At 39.8% G+C, this 19,881-nt stretch overlaps 1 protein-coding gene across 1 annotated transcript in view; it reads left to right on the plus strand.

Moving 5' to 3' along the window:
• The window catches only part of chl1a (cell adhesion molecule L1-like a), a 50,936-nt gene that overhangs the window by 19,696 nt on the left and 11,359 nt on the right, over positions 1–19,881 (plus strand). Inside the window, exons 4-23 of the mRNA XM_017035971.2 lie at positions 37–224; positions 306–428; positions 2,194–2,364; positions 2,598–2,636; positions 2,835–2,946; positions 3,038–3,219; positions 3,362–3,496; positions 3,914–4,054; positions 5,397–5,508; positions 6,440–6,606; positions 7,139–7,304; positions 7,466–7,590; positions 7,684–7,788; positions 9,427–9,624; positions 9,743–9,813; positions 9,902–10,124; positions 11,262–11,377; positions 12,391–12,595; positions 13,111–13,233; positions 16,969–17,151. Of these exons, the coding sequence (XP_016891460.1) occupies positions 37–224; positions 306–428; positions 2,194–2,364; positions 2,598–2,636; positions 2,835–2,946; positions 3,038–3,219; positions 3,362–3,496; positions 3,914–4,054; positions 5,397–5,508; positions 6,440–6,606; positions 7,139–7,304; positions 7,466–7,590; positions 7,684–7,788; positions 9,427–9,624; positions 9,743–9,813; positions 9,902–10,124; positions 11,262–11,377; positions 12,391–12,595; positions 13,111–13,233; positions 16,969–17,151 (2,885 nt within the window). The remainder of the gene's footprint in view (positions 1–36; positions 225–305; positions 429–2,193; positions 2,365–2,597; positions 2,637–2,834; positions 2,947–3,037; positions 3,220–3,361; positions 3,497–3,913; positions 4,055–5,396; positions 5,509–6,439; positions 6,607–7,138; positions 7,305–7,465; positions 7,591–7,683; positions 7,789–9,426; positions 9,625–9,742; positions 9,814–9,901; positions 10,125–11,261; positions 11,378–12,390; positions 12,596–13,110; positions 13,234–16,968; positions 17,152–19,881) is intronic.

Raw genomic sequence — 19,881 nt, forward strand, 5'->3', positions numbered from 1 at the left:
GTCCAAATACTGATCACATTCTCGTGGCTGTGACAGATACAGATGGACCAAAGACGGCAAAGACTTTGAGCCCCCCCACATGACCACCAGTGATTCTGATCGCACCGATGGAAAGATGGTGCTCAGCTATAAAAACCTGATCCACTTCCAGGGTAAATACAGATGCTACGCCTCTAACAAATTAGGAACTGCAATGACAGAGGAGATCCAACTGATAGTTGCCGGTAAGTATCATTGACCACATGCAAAAATGCTCAGGTCCTGTTGTGTTTCCAGTGGATTTAATTTTTTTTTTTTTTGAATAGCTAATCCCAAGTTTCCAAAGGAAGAGATCGACCCATTAATCGTTCAGGAAGGAGAACCCATCGTCTTGCACTGCACTCCTCCAGAGGGCGTGCCACCACGACAGATCTACTGGATGACTATTGGTAAAAGAAGAACTCACTGTTGTTGTAGAGAGGACTTATCTATCTTTGAGAACGGCCTCTTCTCAAAGACATCCAGGGTGATGAACGGAGTTTACACAAAGTGTTAGATTAAACTCTGACACACAACTCTTTCCACTCCGCTACAAACCTGTAGGGCAAAATATATAAGGCTGACAGGTTAAGAAAATTACAAAACCTGAAGATTGAAGGATTAGTGTCAGAAGAAGAAGTGTCATTTTTAATCTCAGAAACACTGACCCACTCAGGTGGATGTTGGTGAGATCCTTGTCAGTACAGCTGTAGTACAGTGGCCACACAATAAATGTACTTTTATATGTACTGCATATATAAACACGATTATTTGGCCCACAAGGAATTTGTGTCAAACTAAGGTGGACTCACACCGGTGTCTGTCTTTCCTAGTGTGTGGTAAAATTATTGTGATCTGACTGGATGTGTCATGTTACGACAATGCACAGTGTAGATAATAGGAACTATGAGGACAGCAGTAATTAGGAATACCCTCAGGAATAGAGATCCACACACACACACACACACACACGTAAACCTGTCTGAATATTAAAGAAGATTATTTCCCCCTTCGTTCCAAAGGCTTCTTCAGTTCACAGACTCCTGTTCTTGTTCCTCTCAAGATTTTCAAAAAGTGTTTTTTTTTTTATGATGCCAAAAAATATTAAAATAAAATTAACTTTCATTTCAATCTATCCATGATGTCATTACAGAATTATCCTCCCATGCTTAACTTAGAACGACCTGGTGTGTACTGTGTTGAAGCTCCATCCTAAATTACACAGAAGAGAATGAAACCGATCCAGTGAACACACTGGCTCCATACCATACAAAGGTTTCTACAGGGCAGCGTGGTGGGCTGTGACCCAGACGTTGGTTGTGAGACTAAACAATACCTTTAATTCAACTAGTGTCCAGTTTACAGCGAGGCACCGTTGGTGGTGAATCTTTTACTGCCTCTACAAAAACAGTACTTTACTGGATGGCATCGGCCAAAGAGTTAGTCAGGAAGAAGAATTTAGAAAAGAGGTGGGCAAACTTTGTGGCTCAAAATGAGGTTCACAAATTGACTGGTGGGTGGTTGAGTATCGCTTGGATGTAGAATGTTGAGCAATATAATATGAACAAAGTACACGATTACACCTAAAACTTTAAATTAAATGTGACACATTTGATGTCTGCTGCCATCTAACGGCATCCACTGAAATTACAGTCAATTTTCTGTAACGTAGGACATAGAAGGGCTGACTTTGGCAGCCATATTAGAAAGCCCAGCGGGCTGTATGTGGCCCACGGGCCATAGTTTGCAGATGTCTGATTCAGAGCTTTTCCATTTAGTATTACTCAGGTTAAAATGACCTAACATTTTAGGCCATAAAGCACAGCTGCAGCATGAAGCACACCAAAACAAAAAACAAAAATAAATAAATTGCAGCATGAAGCACACCAAAACAAAAACAAAAAAAATAATTCGGTCACACCTAAAAGACCGTGCTGAAGTGCGGTTCACAGGGATTGATCGTTTGAGACCCACTGCTTTGGGGCATTAGGGCATCCTTTAATGTGTTGTGTGTGAGGCTACTTGATGTAGTGGTTATGATCACACACCTGAGTCATGATGACATCACTCAGATATTTGATTTGGTTGACTTTTGACTTTTGATACAGCCAAATAGATATATTTGTGAGTAAATCAGTCTTGGTAAGGTTTTATTGTTGATATCTTTTCTTCCAGGTCTCCAGCACATTGAGCAAGATGAGAGGGTTTCCATGGACGTCAACGGCAACCTGTACTTCTCCTATGCCTTGAGGAAAGACAGCCGCCCTGATTACTGCTGCTTTGTCGCCTTCTCCAGAATACGCACCATTGCCCAGAAAACTGCCATGGCTGTTATTGTCCAGAGCTGTAGGTGTAGTATGACACACGTGCTACGTGTCCAGAGCAGGGCCAGCTGTAGCAGGTGTTACTTCAGGTTAATTTATTAGTATATTTAAAGAATCCCTTCACTGCATACCGAGTACTAAAGGCTAGTTCTGTCATGTTCAGTCCGAGGAAGTCTGTACTGAAAGATGAGAGGAAGGAGCGCCAACGCTACCAGTGTTTTTCTAACGTTGTTTGGTTTTCTTTTTTCTTTTCAGTGAACTCTGACAATGAGACTGCAGACAGCAGTGATGCCAGTGAGTGATCAAACCAGAATCAACATTTCGCAATATAATTCAATACACGGTCGCACAAAGTGGACACACAACTTTGTAAAACTGCTTGTTAAAAAGCACCTGTAAACTAAATTTAATAATGGATTAGATTAATTCATTATTTATATATAAATATTTTAACAATTAAATAAAATGAATAGACTCCTCTCTGTGGCGCAGTTGAAGATCACCCAGTGAGAAAACCCGGCCTGCTGCTGCCCTCTGGCGTTCAGTCAGAGAAAGTGCTGTTGAAGGGAGCGGACCTGCAGCTTGAGTGTATACCTCAGGGCTTGTGCGTACAAATCTCCTACTCTCTAATCTCTCGTAGTAAAATGTCCTCGTTTCTTCAGCTCATTACACGTTTCTGTTGTGTCACACCGCAGTCCCAATCCAACAGTTACGTGGAGGAAACTGGGAGAAGAGCTGTCTCCAAGGAAGAAGTTCAACAACTTTGGAAAGCTGTTAACCATCCCTGCTGTGCAGGAGAGCGACCAGGGGAAATATATGTGCACGGCCAAAAACCCTGCAGGAGAGGCCGTGCACTACTTTGATGTAATAGTGGAAGGTAAATCCACATCAGGGCCTAATGATATACCGTATGCACGTCTCTCTGAAGCATTTGTCTGTGCTTCCGAGGGGAAAGCTGCTGACACAGGGAGGGCAGTTGTTTTGTCCAAGTCAACATAGCTCTCCTTAATGTCTCCCAGAGCCGCCGAAGTGGCTGACAGAGCCTCCTCAGAGCCAGCTCGCTGTGATTGGGTCTGATGTTCACGTCAAGTGCTCAGTGAGTGGAAAACCACCGCCAGACATAACATGGAGGAGGAATGGAGAACGTATCCAAGGTGACCACCGTAGGAATATTTATGTTTATGTGTCGGCCATGTTAGCAGCAGTAAGAGCAGAGTATGCTAAAAACAAAAATTAAAACACTCAACACAATTGATAATAATAATAATATATAACTTTGTGTGTGTTTTGATTTTGGTGCTTTCTCGACACACCACAGTCAGGCAGCCATCCTCTGATGCCAAGCCAGGCTACAGATTACTCAGCCTATAAAAAACATGGAATTTTAACAAATAACGTTTTTCAAAGCTGAACCTTTTTTTCCCTCAAAGATCTTGTTAACATCAAACAACAGTTAAAACCCAAGTCAACTTATTCTACAGTTAAAGTTATCGATTGTACTCATTGCAGTAATTGGTTCCAGTGTCAGTGTTGTTTTTTTTTTGTTCTAAATCCCTCTGTGTTTGGGTCAGATGACCCAGGCAGTAACAGGCGAGTGCTGGACGACACCATGATTCTTCACCGGGCCACAGCGGAGGACAGTGGTGTTTATCAGTGTGAAGCCTCCAACAGTCACGGCAGTGTTATGGCCAATGTTAACATCATGATAATGAGTGAGTATCTCAGCTAAGACACTCTGAACAAGGACGCGGTCACTGGTCGATTAAACAGCCAGCCACTTTTTTTTTGACAGTGAATCCAGGCACTGGGCTTGTTTTTCTTAGAATGGTTGGTACTGATTGTCCTGCTGGAAGCCTGTGCCTCAGTGCTTCATTAAATGGTAACCAGAACAGATGGAGACTGACCCTCATCGGTCTTAACGTAATAGGGGCTTCATTGGCTTCATTTGAATTGCCTGTAAGCATGAATGAAGTAATGAAGGCTTTTCCTTAAGCTCAAGTCTGACCAGAATCTGCTGTTTATTATAGAAATAAGATAATAATTAGTTAATTGTATTATTATTCTGTCCTTTTACAAAACCTAGAAGAAAACTAGGTTTTTAGAATGTCAGTTTAAACAGCATTTCTGGTTAAATTGTTTTTTCTTTCATAGTCTGAGAAACTACTCAGAATCATTCAAAAATACAAAGGAACACTATTCTCCCAGAGCCTGGGCCTATTAACAGCACTTTTCTTGAAACAGTAATAAATTGTTGAGTTCTGCACGGTACTTTTAGGATTTTGCCTGTGTCATTATTGGCCAAAATTATATTAAGATATTCAAATTTTTTGGTTAACCCTCATAAATGGTGTAAATTGGTTCTTTTCTGTATTTCTCACTAAGTTTTGCTACAAGAGGAGTTCAACAATTAGTGTTTTCTGATAAGTCATAACTGAATATAATAAAAAAATATTAGTAAGAGTGAAATATGGACAATTTAAAGAAAATAAAGAATTGCGTTATTGGTGTGACAGCGTAAATGTTTATAAAAATATGTAAAAGAAAAGGCTCAGTTACACATATATTTAAACTTTCCCTCTGATTTGGGTTTGGAAACAGGGCTTAGGGCTGTGTTTTTCAACCTTGGGGTCGTGACCCCATGTGGGGTCATTTGGATTTCAAATGTGGTTGCTAAAAATATTTAGGAAATTATTAAAACAAAACATTAATGAATAAATTAATGATAAAAATATTTTTTCAAGTAATTTTTAGTTTTTAAAATAATGATTAAGAACTCCCCACAAAATTATAATCAACTCTTTTACTTTCACTGTATTTGCGCCTCACTACAACAAACGTGATCGAAAACTAATTCTAGATAAAAGACAAAAATGTCTCTGGAGTCGCCAGATATTTGTGATGTCAAAATGGAGTCAAAGAAGGTTAAAAACACGAGTTTCTTGCATCACATTTTCCTGCAGCCTTTTGGGTTCATCACTGCCACCTGCTGGGTCTATTTTCCAAACATTTTCAGCTCAGCTTCAAATCTACCTGTATATCACCACTAACCCACAGATACAGCGCCTCAGATCCTGACAAGAGACTTCCAAACCTACCCTGTGATACTGGAGGGTAACGTGACCATGAACTGCAGCGTGTTTAGTTCCCCGCCCCCCACCATCTCTTGGTGAGTAACTTCCACATAAATCCACGATTCATCTGTGTGATGTCTTGATTTGCTCTGAGGGTTTTGTTTCCTTCAGATTTGAATCTGTGTTACCCAGAAAAGCATCGGTGCGTGAATGTTGTCTAAACATCTGTGTTCCTGTCTGCGTCGGTGCCAAAAGTGTGAATCGGCTCACGTTCACTATAACAACACTGAGTCACGTTATCTCTTCCACTCAGCCTGTGGGTGTTTGAGTGCAGTAATCTGATGGTGCTGCAGCACCAGTGTCTGGATGAAGCCATAATCCTCACCAAATTAGTCTAATTAAAACTTTCTGACGGGGGAGTTTGGCCTCGACTGTAGTTGCGAGGAGAAGTAATTGGATCTCAGACAGACACTAGCAGAGGCACTTGACCTTTGACCTTCCGCAGAACACTGAGGGTACTAGAGCAGAACATTTAACCCTTTAACCCAATTTTCTCTTTCAATCCAGTGAATCCCAAACTTTTTTGGTCAGTTTCCAAGCCCCACTTGGTTCTACTGAACTAACACCAACACTCAAATAACACCAAGTTCAAAAAGAGAAAATAAACGTGCAGTTGTGACGTCAACTTTGTCACCGCCCTCCCGTCTTGTCTCTGTCCCCTACCAGTGGGCCCTGCCCCACACTTTAAGAAACACTGCTTTAATCTAACAAAAACCCTAATCCTGTAGGCTGCGCTACAGTGAAATAACTACAGTAAAAGTGAACCACACTAAAAGCAGGAATAATGTTGTGGAATATGAAGAGTAACTGTGTGGAAGTGAGTGAAAACAGGAATTTAACGGACACAAGCAGCTTGTTAAGATAAAAGTGAACGCTCTCTCCGGTGAAACTTCAGGCTAAAGTTCTAATAAATATGACCCTGTCTGCATATGCACTGTTAGTTATGCTGTGTGCATACTCTCCCAGGGCCAGAGATGATTCTGCAGAAACTGTCAAGGAAGAACGATTTTTTCCTCTCCAGAATGGATCTTTGCAAATCAGCGGAGCAGAAAAAGGCGACAGTGGGGAATATGTGTGCACTGCCTTTAATACAGAGGGGGAGTCATCCGTCACCGCTGTGCTGGAGGTGAAAGGTATCTCAGCAGAAATGATACAAAATCATACTCTTCTCTTTGAGCAAGTCATTGCACAGAATCATTCATTACAGGGCCAGTTCACCCAAATAATAGAGTGTGTGAGAAGAAAGCAGCTTTTCTCCACAAAGGTAAACTGACCAAATCCAATCAATAAAAGTGTGGTGGTGTTGCAGGTCAGACGTTCAATAAAAGGATTTAGCTCAAAGCCCCAACCTCAAAATCCACTGTGGTTATGTGGTTACAGCTGAAACCTGCAGGTTGAAGATACAGCCGGCTGAAGGCCTTTTCTCCTTATTACAGTTCACCACGCTGTGCTGCGGTTATTCTGTCAGTTTTATTTTCTACTTGTACTGACAGTTCATTAAATATATTTCCATCATGACTCGAATGAGTACATCTGAAGTTGTTATCGACCCCACACTTAGTCACTCATTAGCACACTGCACTACACCTATGATTTTATAGTTTGTATGATTCATTCACGATAAATGAATCCTTTTCTAATGTCGTGTTTTCATGCCACCTTTAGACCCTACAAAAATAGTGAGTCCACCTGAGGACATGCAGGTCGTCAGTGGAACCACAGCACAGTTGATGTGCCGGGCAGACTACGACAGGAGTCTGCAGAGTACTTTTGAGGTGGTATGGACAAAGAACGGAGAAGAAATACCGCTCCCTACTGAGGAACATTCCAGGTGGGTTAGATTTACTCCACACACTGCTTTGACTTAAGGTTGTTTTTTGTTTATATAAAATTAAAAAATCATCATCATCATCATTATCATCATCACAGTCCCACCCTGGAGAAACGAGGGGCCGTTCACAGTGGTACAGCTGTATAATTTCTACTTCACAGATACTTCGTGGAGGATGGAACGCTGCAGATCATGAGTGTGAACCTCACTGATGAGGGAACCTATTCGTGCACTGCCAGAACCAGTCTGGACGAGGACAGTGCCACTGCATATGTTACTGTACTAGGTACCAGTACACAGTCATTACATTAATGACACATTTCTCAGCTCTTTACTTCATTTCTAACTAAATATTTCTGTCTGATTTTCTGTGCTGTAGATGTTCCTGATGCTCCGAAGAATTTGCAGGTTTCCGAAGCCACAAATCCCAGGAACGTGGTCCTGACGTGGGTACCTGGGATCGACCACAACAGCTCAGTAACAGGTAGAGTTTGAGGCATTAACCCCGAGTCTTCACTCTCCTCTTCTTATTAATTAACAGCTGTTTATAATAATCTGCACTGTTGTGAGCAGCAGTTGTCACAGTTTACAACCCCCCTAATGGTGTAATTATTGGCTAATTATAATGCAATTATAAAGTAATTTAATTATGATACAGTTTTAACTGAAGAAGAACATGAATGTCATTAGCTGCAGAAAGTGTTCCTGTCGTACTGTAGCCAGTTTAAGGCCCTCTCCTGCTGAGAGAGGAGATGAGGGTGAAGTGAAATTATTTTTTTGAGCCTCTGAGAGTTAGTGACTGTTTTAGAATGTAGAACCTTTTGACTTCAAATGTGTATCTCTCATAAACATTTAAGAGGTAACACATAAAAAAAACTCAAATACAAAAATGATGATATCCAGAGGGTCCTTGACTTATGTTGGGGTTCTATTTCTATGGCGCGATGTAACTCAAAATTCGCTGTAAGTCGGAACTCAAATTCTGTACATAAGAGTCAATGTCACTCACTCAAAATAATATTATTTTAAAAGCAGTCACTAATGTAAAAATAAGTTGCTAGTACCAGCTTTTTTCAAACCTTATTCAGAGGAAAATGTCTTTAAAAATCTTTTTTAATTAACACGATCTACTAACCAACACTTAAAAATATGGATATTGTAAAAAAAGAAAACTAAAACACACACGGCTGCACTCAGGAGCAGGAAATGAGCACAGTCGCTCCCCATTAACAATAACAGCGTCATCTTGGCCCAGTACCAGGTGAACATGTGCATAAATATTCATTACATTCAATTATTTCACTTTGGATTCTGTGTCAAAAGCTACGAGTGTGCGTCCTAAATCACTCCCTGTTTTATTCACTTCTCTACATGATAAACAGTTGATTCCTTTCTCCACAGTGAGAAGTTAATTAAAATGTGGGCCATTTATGAAGACTCATTATTTAATACACACTCAGAGCTATAATTTTACTTCAGTGTTTTTCACTTTTTATTGCTTTCTACATTGTGGCACTTTATGAGTAGTTGCATTACTTTTTACATTCTCATTGTTCAGGTCATTTCCCTAAGGTTGATTTCCAACTGGAGACATGTTTGTTATATTTGTTTTAAGTGTCCTCATTAGTTTAAGATTAAATGTAGAATAAAACGCAAACTAAATTGAAACACGAAGAACAATTAAAATATGTGTAGGTTTTTAAGAAAATTAGCCAAAAGAAGCCACTAAAATATGGCTAAAAGTTATAATAATTATAAGGGAAAACCATATTAAATACAAGTGTTTGCTTCAAGGTTGTACTGAGGTAGATAAATATGGATTCAAAAATTGATTAAACTGCCCTAAAAATATCTAGAATTTTTAACTGGAAACATATTTCACAGGAGCAAAGAAGATAAAAGATCCACCACCGATGATAGGTCATTAAAAATTAATTTTCAGAAATACAGCCCGGCCCATATCTTAGTGCTGCTAATGGTCCTCAGGCCAGAGTCTTTGTTACTGTTTTAGCAGAAACTCAGGGCTAAAATATGTTTACATTCTCTCTATGATTGTGACATTTTGATAACTAAACATGCTATTGTCTAAATATGTTCCCTCTCTTCTCTTGTGTGAGTGCAGAATTCGTGGTGGAGTACGAGGAGAGTCAGTGGGACCCTGGCAGGTGGAAAAAGCTGCAGAAAGTTGCTGGTAACCAGGCAACAGTGGAGTTGGCTCTACAAGGACACATTAACTATCAGTTCAGAGTTTATGCTCTTAATGCTGTTGGGCCTGGGCCCCCCAGTGAGCCCACTGAGAGATACAAAACACCCCCTGCTGGTAGGGCCCGCTCCCTTCTATTACCATTTCCACTGAGGTTATGTGTTGGATGTGAAGTCATGCAGCTTTGTCACATTGGTAAACCTGACTAACGCTGACTTCATCTGGTGTTCCACAGCTCCTGATAGAAACCCAGAGAACATCAAAATCCAAGGTGTTCTTCCTCACCAAATGGACATCACCTGGGAGGTAGATGATGGAGGACTTTAAAGCACACATTACATTATGAAAAACTCTTTAGTGAATACTAAACCCACAGAGTATTCTCCTGTTTTAGCCGCTGATGCCTATAGAACACAACGGTCCAGGCCTGGAGTACAGGGTGAGCTACAGGAGACTGGGTGTGGACGATCAGTGGAAGGAACACATGGTTAAAAGACACAGCTTTGTTGTGAAGAACACAACCACATTTGTGCCCTACGAGGTCAAAGTTCAGAGCAGGAACAGCCTGGGCTGGGGCCCTGAACCTAAAGTTGTTACGGGTTACTCCGGAGAGGATGGTGAGTTGGAGACCAAAGTACTCAGCCATGTATTTCTCTAGTATATATATATATGTTAGTAAAGCATATACAAATATTAGAGCTGTCAAAGAATTGACATGTTTTGGATCTGATTAATCACAGAATAGCTGTGGATCAAACATGATTAATCATGATTAATTGAGATTTATTAACTTTCAAAATCTAAGTAATCTTCACAATCAATTAATGTGATAATGTGTTACTTCTTGTAAGAAATGTCCATAAAACCGTGTTATACAGTTGTTTGATATTTTTTGTATTTATCACGTTTTTAGTTTTTATCTGGCATTGTCCACTGGAAAACGTGTCAGGTTAGGTTTTTTTCTGTGCTTTCTTTCTGTGAATGGTTATTACCTGTGCTGGTGACCCCCCCCCCCTTTTTAGAGTTAGCAGATGGCTTATACAGAAGACAGGCCATGTCTAATTTTCACCTGCCTCAAACGTTGTCAGAGAGGTGACAGATCGCAGTTAGCACTGTTGGCCTCCTGAGATGCGACACACATTCTTTTCCCATACATGTACTGTAGTTCCTGTGGTCACTATGTACTGGAGTAGAGTTTCCCAACCCATTCTGAACCTTGGCGCATTTTACATAAAGAAAATCCCACAGTACTCTTTTTTAGTTTTTATAGCTATGTCTGTTTTAATTTATTTGTTTTTAATGACTCTGCCTGCCACTGTCAAATTAAAGGACTCAGACAAATGTCAAGGTGTAAATATGTCATCGATTTCAACACAGTACAAATAGAATCATCTCCTGACGGCACCACAGCACAGTGGCTGGGGATCACTGCTATAGTACTACAGTACCAGTTAAGTCAGCAGTGATTCCCGTGTTAAAAAGGGTTAGGTCACGTGCAGAGGAGACCATGAGAAACTATTTGCTAACAGGCCACAGGTCAAACCAGGATTTGAACCTGTCACTCTCTGTCTGGAGGGTGACCTTGTTAACTGCTTTTACTGCGTTAAGTATTTTTAGCCAGTGAGCACATTATTTGTTCCTCTTCCAAAACAAATACTGCCTTTAAGACTATTTTGATGTTGGGGTTCCATGAATCACCCTTTTGTAGTAGAGTTAGAGACCCCGCTTTTGACCTTTGCCCTTTTGTATTTTAGTCCCTACATCAGCACCAAAGAACGTAGCAGTGGAGGTGGTGAACAGCACCATCCTAAGAGTCAGCTGGACCCCAGTTCCAGCTGCTACAGTCAGAGGTCATCTCGGCGGCTACATAGTAAGTATTACCCTTCAGATAATTGGCTGGCATTTGTTTATATAGTATATTAACCCGTCTTTATTCCCATTTGCACATTATGCTGATTCCTTGCCTCACTAGCTCTCAGTCACCTGTTTTTATTGTGTCATAAGTAAAGACAGACTCCAAGGACCAGTCGTCTTTTTACTGCATTATTATTTTATGTTCCATTTCAAACAAGTCGTTTATGTGCAAATGGAGTTTTTATGAAGTGAGACAAACGTTGATGATGTGATTTCCGCAACAGCAAATGATCCTGAATTCTAAGAGATACATATTTAAGAGCAGTGCTAAAAATAACGGTGTAAAATATTAAAGGTTGTATAGGTAACTGTACTGTGATCACAGACTGTATACATCACAGACGTCTGTCACCTCAGGGCAGCTGCTGGCTAGAACTGCTGAAACTCTTTTGGATGTGAGGACTATATTCAGTGACTTAATATCAATGTTCACCATTTCTCTTGATAAGTCACAGCCTAAGTGACTTCTTCAGTTTTGTTTCTTGAACTCCTGTCCCAGTAATCCCAGTCATGTCTATATTGTGACCTACACTCTATATGTATGGGATCGTGATTTATAAAAAACACCAATTCAGAGTCAAAAACAATTCAGTTGGACAATTACGTTTTCAGGAAAATGTTGGATCTCATGGTAATAGCATAAATCATAAACGATAAGTGCAACCTTCCTGCTTCTTCACTTCTGTGATGTCAGCTGTGAATATGATGCTCTTTTACACTTTGATGTCACTTTATGACAGGATGTACTAATTAAACAAAAATAACAGAAGTGAGACAACACCTACAATACTGATGCATCATCATGTTCACAGTATATAAGCCATAATTGACTTCTTCATTACAAGTGAATAGATCCAATACACTCTTATTTATTATAGTTATTTCTGCAGTAAATACTCCCCCTATATTTTTGTCCTTTTCTGAGTTCTTTAACCAGACTGGTGCTAAAACTTTTCATCCCCTTAACAGGTGCACTGGTCACGTCGGCGGAGTCTGCTTGATCCCAACAGGATCCTAGACATCCACCAGTCTCTGTCCTTCCCAGGGAACAGGAGTAACACCGAAGTGCCAGGAGTCAAACCTTTCTCAGAGTACACACTCACGGTCAACGTTTACAACAAGAAGGGCAACGGGCCCAGCAGCGATCCAGTTACTTTCAACACCACGGAGGGAGGTGAGGCGAACCGAGCGCAATATTACACACCTGCGCAAACAAATGTTTTAAATGCGTCTGACATTGGACATATAGTTCCTTGATTGGCCTGCAAGTGGTGCTAAGTTTGCACTGCAAAGCCCTCTGTTGTGAAAGTACAGAGAGATGTTAGTATTCTTGCTGATTAATACAGCACGGTACACAACAATTATAGTTATAATAGTTATAATTTTATGGATTATTTACAAGGTCTTGTATATAAAAGCATTAAATGTTATGTTAAATAGACATTTGAATGGTCTCACGTATTCAATATTTATATTGTTTAAAGAAACATTGTAACAACAAGGTTCGGTTTGCCATTATTGATATCAAAAAGTTCACAGAAAAACTCCTTTTTTGTAGTATCACTTTGTAGAAACATACTTTTTAGTGTTATTCTGAACTGACAGATGTTCTAACGTAGTCTTGTTAGAGAAACACATCTGCACAGCTGACAGTTCTTAACAACATTTCATTTTTTCATTTTCCCTCAGTTCCTGGACTAGTGCCTGTCCTCACTGCCTCCAATGCTCAGAGGGACTCCATTCTGCTGGTGTGGGGACCACCGCTGGAGACAAACGGCGTCCTGACTGGTTATCTACTGCAGTTCCACCTCCGTAAGTACACACCATGTTTACTCACTGTCCCAGTAAATAAAGACCTGCAGGACACCAACCCAGTCACTTTATCTATGTCTGGTGTACCAAACACTAGGTGGCAGTGTTTAACACTGAACAACACACCCCAGTCTGTAAAAGCCGCTGTATGTTGTGCTGATAACATTGAACTGTGGTTTAAAAGTTCCCAAAAGTGTTTTTATCTTAGAATCCCTTGAACTGCAGGGTTTTTCTTTAACAGTATCTACTTTATGGTGCAAATTCAGAGGACTGTCAGAAAACACCTTCTTATAAAAACAAAATAGACCCAAAACTACTATGTAAAGCAGTGGTGCAGTGGAGTCATTTAGGAACAAGGTGATAGCATTTTGCCCCAGCTGAATTTGTGTGGTTTTTTTAGTTTAGTAATACAGTGTTGTCAAGTTATTTTATATTATATACTGATTGCAATCAATAAATCAAATGTTACTTTAGTATTAACCAGCAATGACTAAATCTTGACAAATACATATGCTGTAATGGTAAAAAACAAACAAAAAAAAAAAACCAATATGATATACTGTAAAACAAGCAAATTATTTCAACATAACACAGCAGTACAAAAACGAAAAATGTGCAATTCAAATTTTGAAATTTAAACAACAATGCTAAAAAAGCTGACAGAAATGTTGTAGTGAATATTTTTAAGGGAAAGTAAGGACAATAGGTCAAAAGTTCAAAGTAAACAGTGATTTAAAACCCACACAAACACTCTTCACAAATGCATTTCTAGCCTACATCTGTACTTTTGTAATGCACTTGTGAACTTGTGCTGAACTCGTATTCATCTCTCAACTCTCAGACACCTGTTTCCTCAAATATAGGTAATAACCCTCACGTCTAAAAATAGCCCTGTAATCTCTGAGGCTGCTGTGACTGACAGACGAATGATTCTGGACTCCACAGGTTCCAAGCCTTTGAACCGTGGACGGGACTAATGGACAAGCAATTTATGCCAGTCTAACCAGTCTAACAGGCCTATATTTCTACTACTGCCATTTTCTTTCAAGTTAATAAATGACCATTACTTTCCAGTCTAGTCTCGTGCATTAACCCTTCCACCTTCAACCCAGCTACACTTTTCACATTTCTCTTTGCGAATACTCTGAATGTGTCCTCATTTCTGAGCCTTTGTCCTGGTTATTTTTTTGTGATGCAACTGTCCTCCTTTCTCGAGTCACGTCAGTCGTCACCCCTTCAGTACAGCTGGATGGGTAAGGGTGGATGAGTAAGTGGTCTTTCATCCCATTTCCCCTGTTTTCCAAGCCTATACTAGCTGACATTTCAGAAATCTTTTGTCAGTCAGCCCGCCGCTGTCTCCATCAACACCCCCACAGTCTGCGCCACTCTCGCTTTCTCTGCTCTGCTCCTTCACACGTAGTACTCTAATGAACACGCCGCCGTTTTCCCTTTAACATATTAGAATGGTTGGCAATTTGGTCATATGTAAATTGAAATGAATAAAATATGAAATTGTAAGATGCATGCGGTTCAGATTTTTCATTGACTTCTTACACAGCAAGTTCCATGATATATTTAGATTCATAAACATATGAAGCATACAGCGTTCTGTGCTGAGAAAAACCCAGACTTAGCATATTAGGTCTAACAGACCAGAATATTATTCACCATACCTTCTTTTGAACATGAGGCCTGACACCAGCGTAGTTGTCTGCACACATATGGTTGTTTGATCTATTATACATGTTTGGTGATATGTTATTCTGCCTACGATTGCTACTATTTCCACCCCCCCTCCCGTCTCCAACTTTTATTTTCTTCTTACTGCAACCCTCCTGCTGCTTCTGCACTTCTTCATATAACATTCCTCTTAATGCTTCGATTGAGCTTCTATTAATAAATAGCTCCTGTTCTGTTGAACAGGAGAGTGAGACTGTTCTATAACATAGATGGAGTATGACGTCTGTACTGTATGAAAACTCTTAAGGTGATAAGTGAACATCCACCAGATAAAAGAACTATATACCCTCATTACAAATATGTAATAATGGCCTTCTTCGTGTACAGGCCAGGAGGTGCTTAATGAGCGGGCACAGATGGTAGCCAGCCCCGACTCTGCCACCGCCAAGCACCATGGCCAGCAAGGAATTGCAGTGAAATTCCCAGGAAGATTAACCACCGATAAACCAGCTGGGTTGGTGATACTGTTGGCCAACTAAAAATAGTTTGAATGTTTTGTGGAGGTCTTCACTTCCAACCATGAGGGGCAAAAATGTTATAAAAGCTGAGCCTAGCAAAGCTGAGCTGAGCAAAGCAAGACAGAAGAGTTTCTTATTGTCGTACAGCAACAGAAACCTCCAGTTTTTGTGATTCAACTCTTTTTAAATTGTTTTACATAATCTGGAGCCCCATCCCCAGAGATATAACAGACATCTATGTTTCATAAATCCAGAGTCTGACTTATCCATGAACAATAACATGGGGACTTCCCCAGGACAGGTTATAAATGAGCTCATAATATCTGGCTACAGAAACAGTCCCTTTCTTATGGAACAAAGTAAAGTATTTAAGCACTTCACAGATTCACTGAAGTTCACATCATCAAGTACAACAAAAAAATATTCAATATTCAGTCTCCACCAAGGGTAAGCTAGTCCTGTCTCCTAATACCCTTCTGCATTACTTATTCATTTTCTTTGGATTAACCAGAAGCTCATTATCTACTTGGTCTGTTTTCACTAGTTAAAAAAAAAGAAAATACAGACAAAGGGTGGAGTCATTACAGCTAAACACAGCGTCTTTAATTTTTAGTGACTCACGCTAAGAAAATACTCTGACATGATTATTTGACGTAGTTCAATTGTATTCTTTGTAATGTGTTAAACCTGCCTCCTCCTCACCCTCCCCAACATCCACAAATCCTATTTGTATTTTGTTATCTGATGTAGCATAATTTACCTATAAAATATGTGTGAATGTCAGTTCTACTCTTCAGCCATGAAAAGGAAACCAAACTATTTTGCCAACATTTGTGGGATCTACAGTATTGTAGTGGAAAAGAAAAAGAATGATTTTTTCAGCCGCTCATGTCTTCAGGGGTTGCCACAGAGTGTAATCTGTACAATTGACTCGCTGGATACTCTTCTTGATTCAACTCTGCTAATTTATCAGGACTGCAATGTGGCTTAGTCACACAGCTTGACTCGATCCCTGACCTTTGGGGTGGAAGACAAACCGTGTTACTCAGTATTAGCCTGGCTGTAAATATTTTTGTAACCCTTAATAATTCAGACGTAGAGAAATGGAAGAATAGGGCTGACATTTGAAAATAGTGAAATTATTTTATAAGCCTCCTCCTTCTCCTCCTCCTCCACTCCCTTTCATCCACAGCCACTTGTTTATGCCCCCCTCCTTTCTCTGGAGCTTTCTATCTGCTCCTTTCATCTTCTTTGGCTTTTCTTCATAATGTATTCCTCCTCCGCTCACCTGTCAGGACATGTATCTGCTACGTTTACGCTCTGCCTGAGTCTGTGTGACATCTCCTCATCTCCTTTGTCTTTTTCTCCCTCTCCTTTCTCCTGCCTTTGTCGTATGTGGAGTGTCATTGAAGTTGCATGACATTAACCTATTACAGGACACAAAAACGTTGATGACTTTTTCCACACCTACCCACTGTTGGCTCACTACTACCATGTCAGACTGACCTGACTTCTCTCTGCTTCCCTTCATCTATAGTTAATGAGACCTCACGTGAAATGGCCGACTCCCAGGAGGTGAACATCACCGGGCCTGACACCACTCAGTGGCAGCTGCAGGGCTTAGAGCAGGGCAGCCTCTACAGCTTCCGCCTCAGCGCCTGCACACGAGCAGGTTGTGGACTTCCGCTGGCCCAGGAGAGCAGCACAGTCACTGCAGGACGTGAGTAGACAGAATCAGTTTCTACCTGCAGTGGGAAGGGGTTGCTAATCCGATTTCCAATGGTATTAATTTGAAAGCCCCTCGAGTGCCGGCTGCATAATGTGCCACAGATATGGTAGTTGCGGTTTAATAATTCATACAAAGTAGAGATATCTATGCTAATGATTTATTGTCCTGAAACCATTGTTTATCATCAAAGAGAGAGCCGATCAATCACCAGAAACATTTTGTCACATTCCCCCCGATGATATCATTAAAGTAATCGTGCCCTGGAAAAATATTTTTCTACTCATTCTTCAATTAATGAGAAGCAGAATTTCCCAGTTTTAGCAATTTGACCTTTTTTGTCAAGTAAAATTCAATAATGTTGAGTATATATTGAGTATAATATTAAAAGGGGAGGGTGCGAAAGCAAAGATTCAGACTGCAAAGTTGAGAACTAAAGTTAAAAAACTGTGGGTGTTTTTAAAGTTTGAATGATTCAGTCGATTCTGTTCCACCGATTCAGTTCATTTGTCGAGTTAAGGACGAGGAGTTTTCAGAGTTTGACTTAAACTGTACAAAAGTCAGAATGTTTTATTATCAGCTCTCAATTTTTCATGAGCGAAAGTGTTTCAATCACTGTTATCACACGCTGCCTCGCAGTTAGAAGAGACGGTAGAAAAGAAAAATGCTGTTTTTGCTGTAATATTAAAGAAACCACTTAAGGATATAATTAACTTAAAGCAGGTGACAGATGGTGGAAGCTGTAACTTTGAAGTGTTTAGAGAGTTAACACTTAGATATAAGAAGTACTTTGTTAACTAAAAAAAACTTTCTAAAAGAAAGGCTAAAGAAACATGTAATGTTATTTGTCAGATTTTCGGTTCTGTGTTTGACTGTTTCCATTTAAATACCCTCCAGTTTACATTCATGATATCAGTGCTGTGTGGTGAGGTTCATGGCTGCTGAGGCACTGACTCCTCTGGAGTCAGACTTACAATTGTAAGAACCGAAAAGATCATGCACCTGGTAATGCTTCATATCCATCAGCATTACACGACACCAACACAAACATACACACAAAATATTTGTCCTACAAACAACGTTTCTTTTATACAAATGGACAGAGCACCTTCTTGTGTCTAAGAAATTTATATTTACTGTAAACAAAGTATAGAGATGAGTGCAGCACAAATTAAATTTTGACTTTTAATTATTTTATTTAAATACTGGTGCTTTAACCAAAGGCTGTCTATCAATATGTAAAATACTTTTTTCTACTTACTCTCATGCGATTTAAAAAACAAACAAACAAAACTTTTTAGCCTTACCTTTACTTACAGATGAAGTCCATGCGCCGATGCTTCTCCACGAAAAGCTCTCTGACTTGGTTGTAAAAGTCTTCATTTTTTTATTTCCTTATTATTATTATTATTTATTAATTGTTTCCTTATTTTTAAACATTAGCGCTGTGGACACTAATGTTTAGTCTCCGTTTTTAATCCAATGCCAAATCGATCCATGAATTTCCAAAAGTTTTTAAAGAAATCGAACTCTGAATGTGCGTGGCTGATCTTTCATGTCTGCTCAGGCTTCTTTGCAGGTTTTTCAGGTCCCAGTATCCAGAGTTAGTCCAGACGTTATCAAAACAAAAAACAAGGAAAGGTGGTTTCATACAGGACAGCCACACAGCCAGTCCTTTCGTTTGTGTCACTCCATTTGAAAAGAACGACTCTTCTGCCCCATAGTTTAAAGCAGCCTTTTAACTCCGGCGTTGGTCTTCCATCACTTATGGTCTCCTGTTTGGACCGGAAGTCCCGTTTTGAGAATTGTTTTACTCTTGAAATAGTCGGATCAGGCAGAGCAAACAAACAAACAAACAAACAAAACACGCTGTTCTTGACCGACTGCCTCCAGCCTGGCGCTGATTGCCTGTTGAAGCCAGCTGGAGCGCACCTGTCAGCTCACGCACGACCCCTTGAGGTGAGGCAGAGTGTGCACTTTTATAATAGTGCACTTTTCTCTGCACTTTTCTCTGCACTTTCTTGTAGGATCAACAGGAACACATACATTAAAGACATTACACAGACTGTAAAGAGTCATAAATATAAGTCTTAAATATAAACAGAATAGTACTAAGGTTACATTGATGTTCAATGCTAGCTTTGAACCTAGAAAAACAGGAGACCTGCAAATTGTTTGGCTGCGGATTAGCTTAAAAAGCTAAAGATGGAAGAAAAATAATTATATGTTAATGAAATCTCCCAGCTGATTGATGACGTATCTGGAATGGCTTTGGTTTTTAAAAAGTGAAAATTCTCATTTTTCCTGCGGGCGCTCATTAGACATAGCATGCTAACAAAGTGAAAAGGCCATTGTGTAACATTTAATTAATTTATTTTTTCCACCAGTATTGTTCTCTGAGGGGCTCCATAAAATGGTAATGATGATTCTTAAAAGTCAATGTTAAGCAGCAATAAAAAGCAGCAATCATTTTCTCGCATGTGTTAGCCACTCACACAATGTCTGTTATTGAGGAGGTACGATTTTTGATCTACGTAGTTTAGTCATAAATATTCAACAATATTTATTATCTTGAAATCCTTCTTTTACACCAATAGAAAGATGATGACAGCGTTTGTTTAATTTTGTGTGAATTTATACGGAGTTAGTGTATCATTTTTTTATTAGCACACTGGTAATAAATGCTAGAATTCTGGCACGAAATCCCTTCCAAATAAACACATG

This window comes from Cynoglossus semilaevis, chromosome 10, assembly GCF_000523025.1.
Source record: "Cynoglossus semilaevis isolate Cse_v1.0 chromosome 10, Cse_v1.0, whole genome shotgun sequence".
Classification (NCBI taxonomy): domain Eukaryota; kingdom Metazoa; phylum Chordata; class Actinopteri; order Pleuronectiformes; family Cynoglossidae; genus Cynoglossus; species Cynoglossus semilaevis.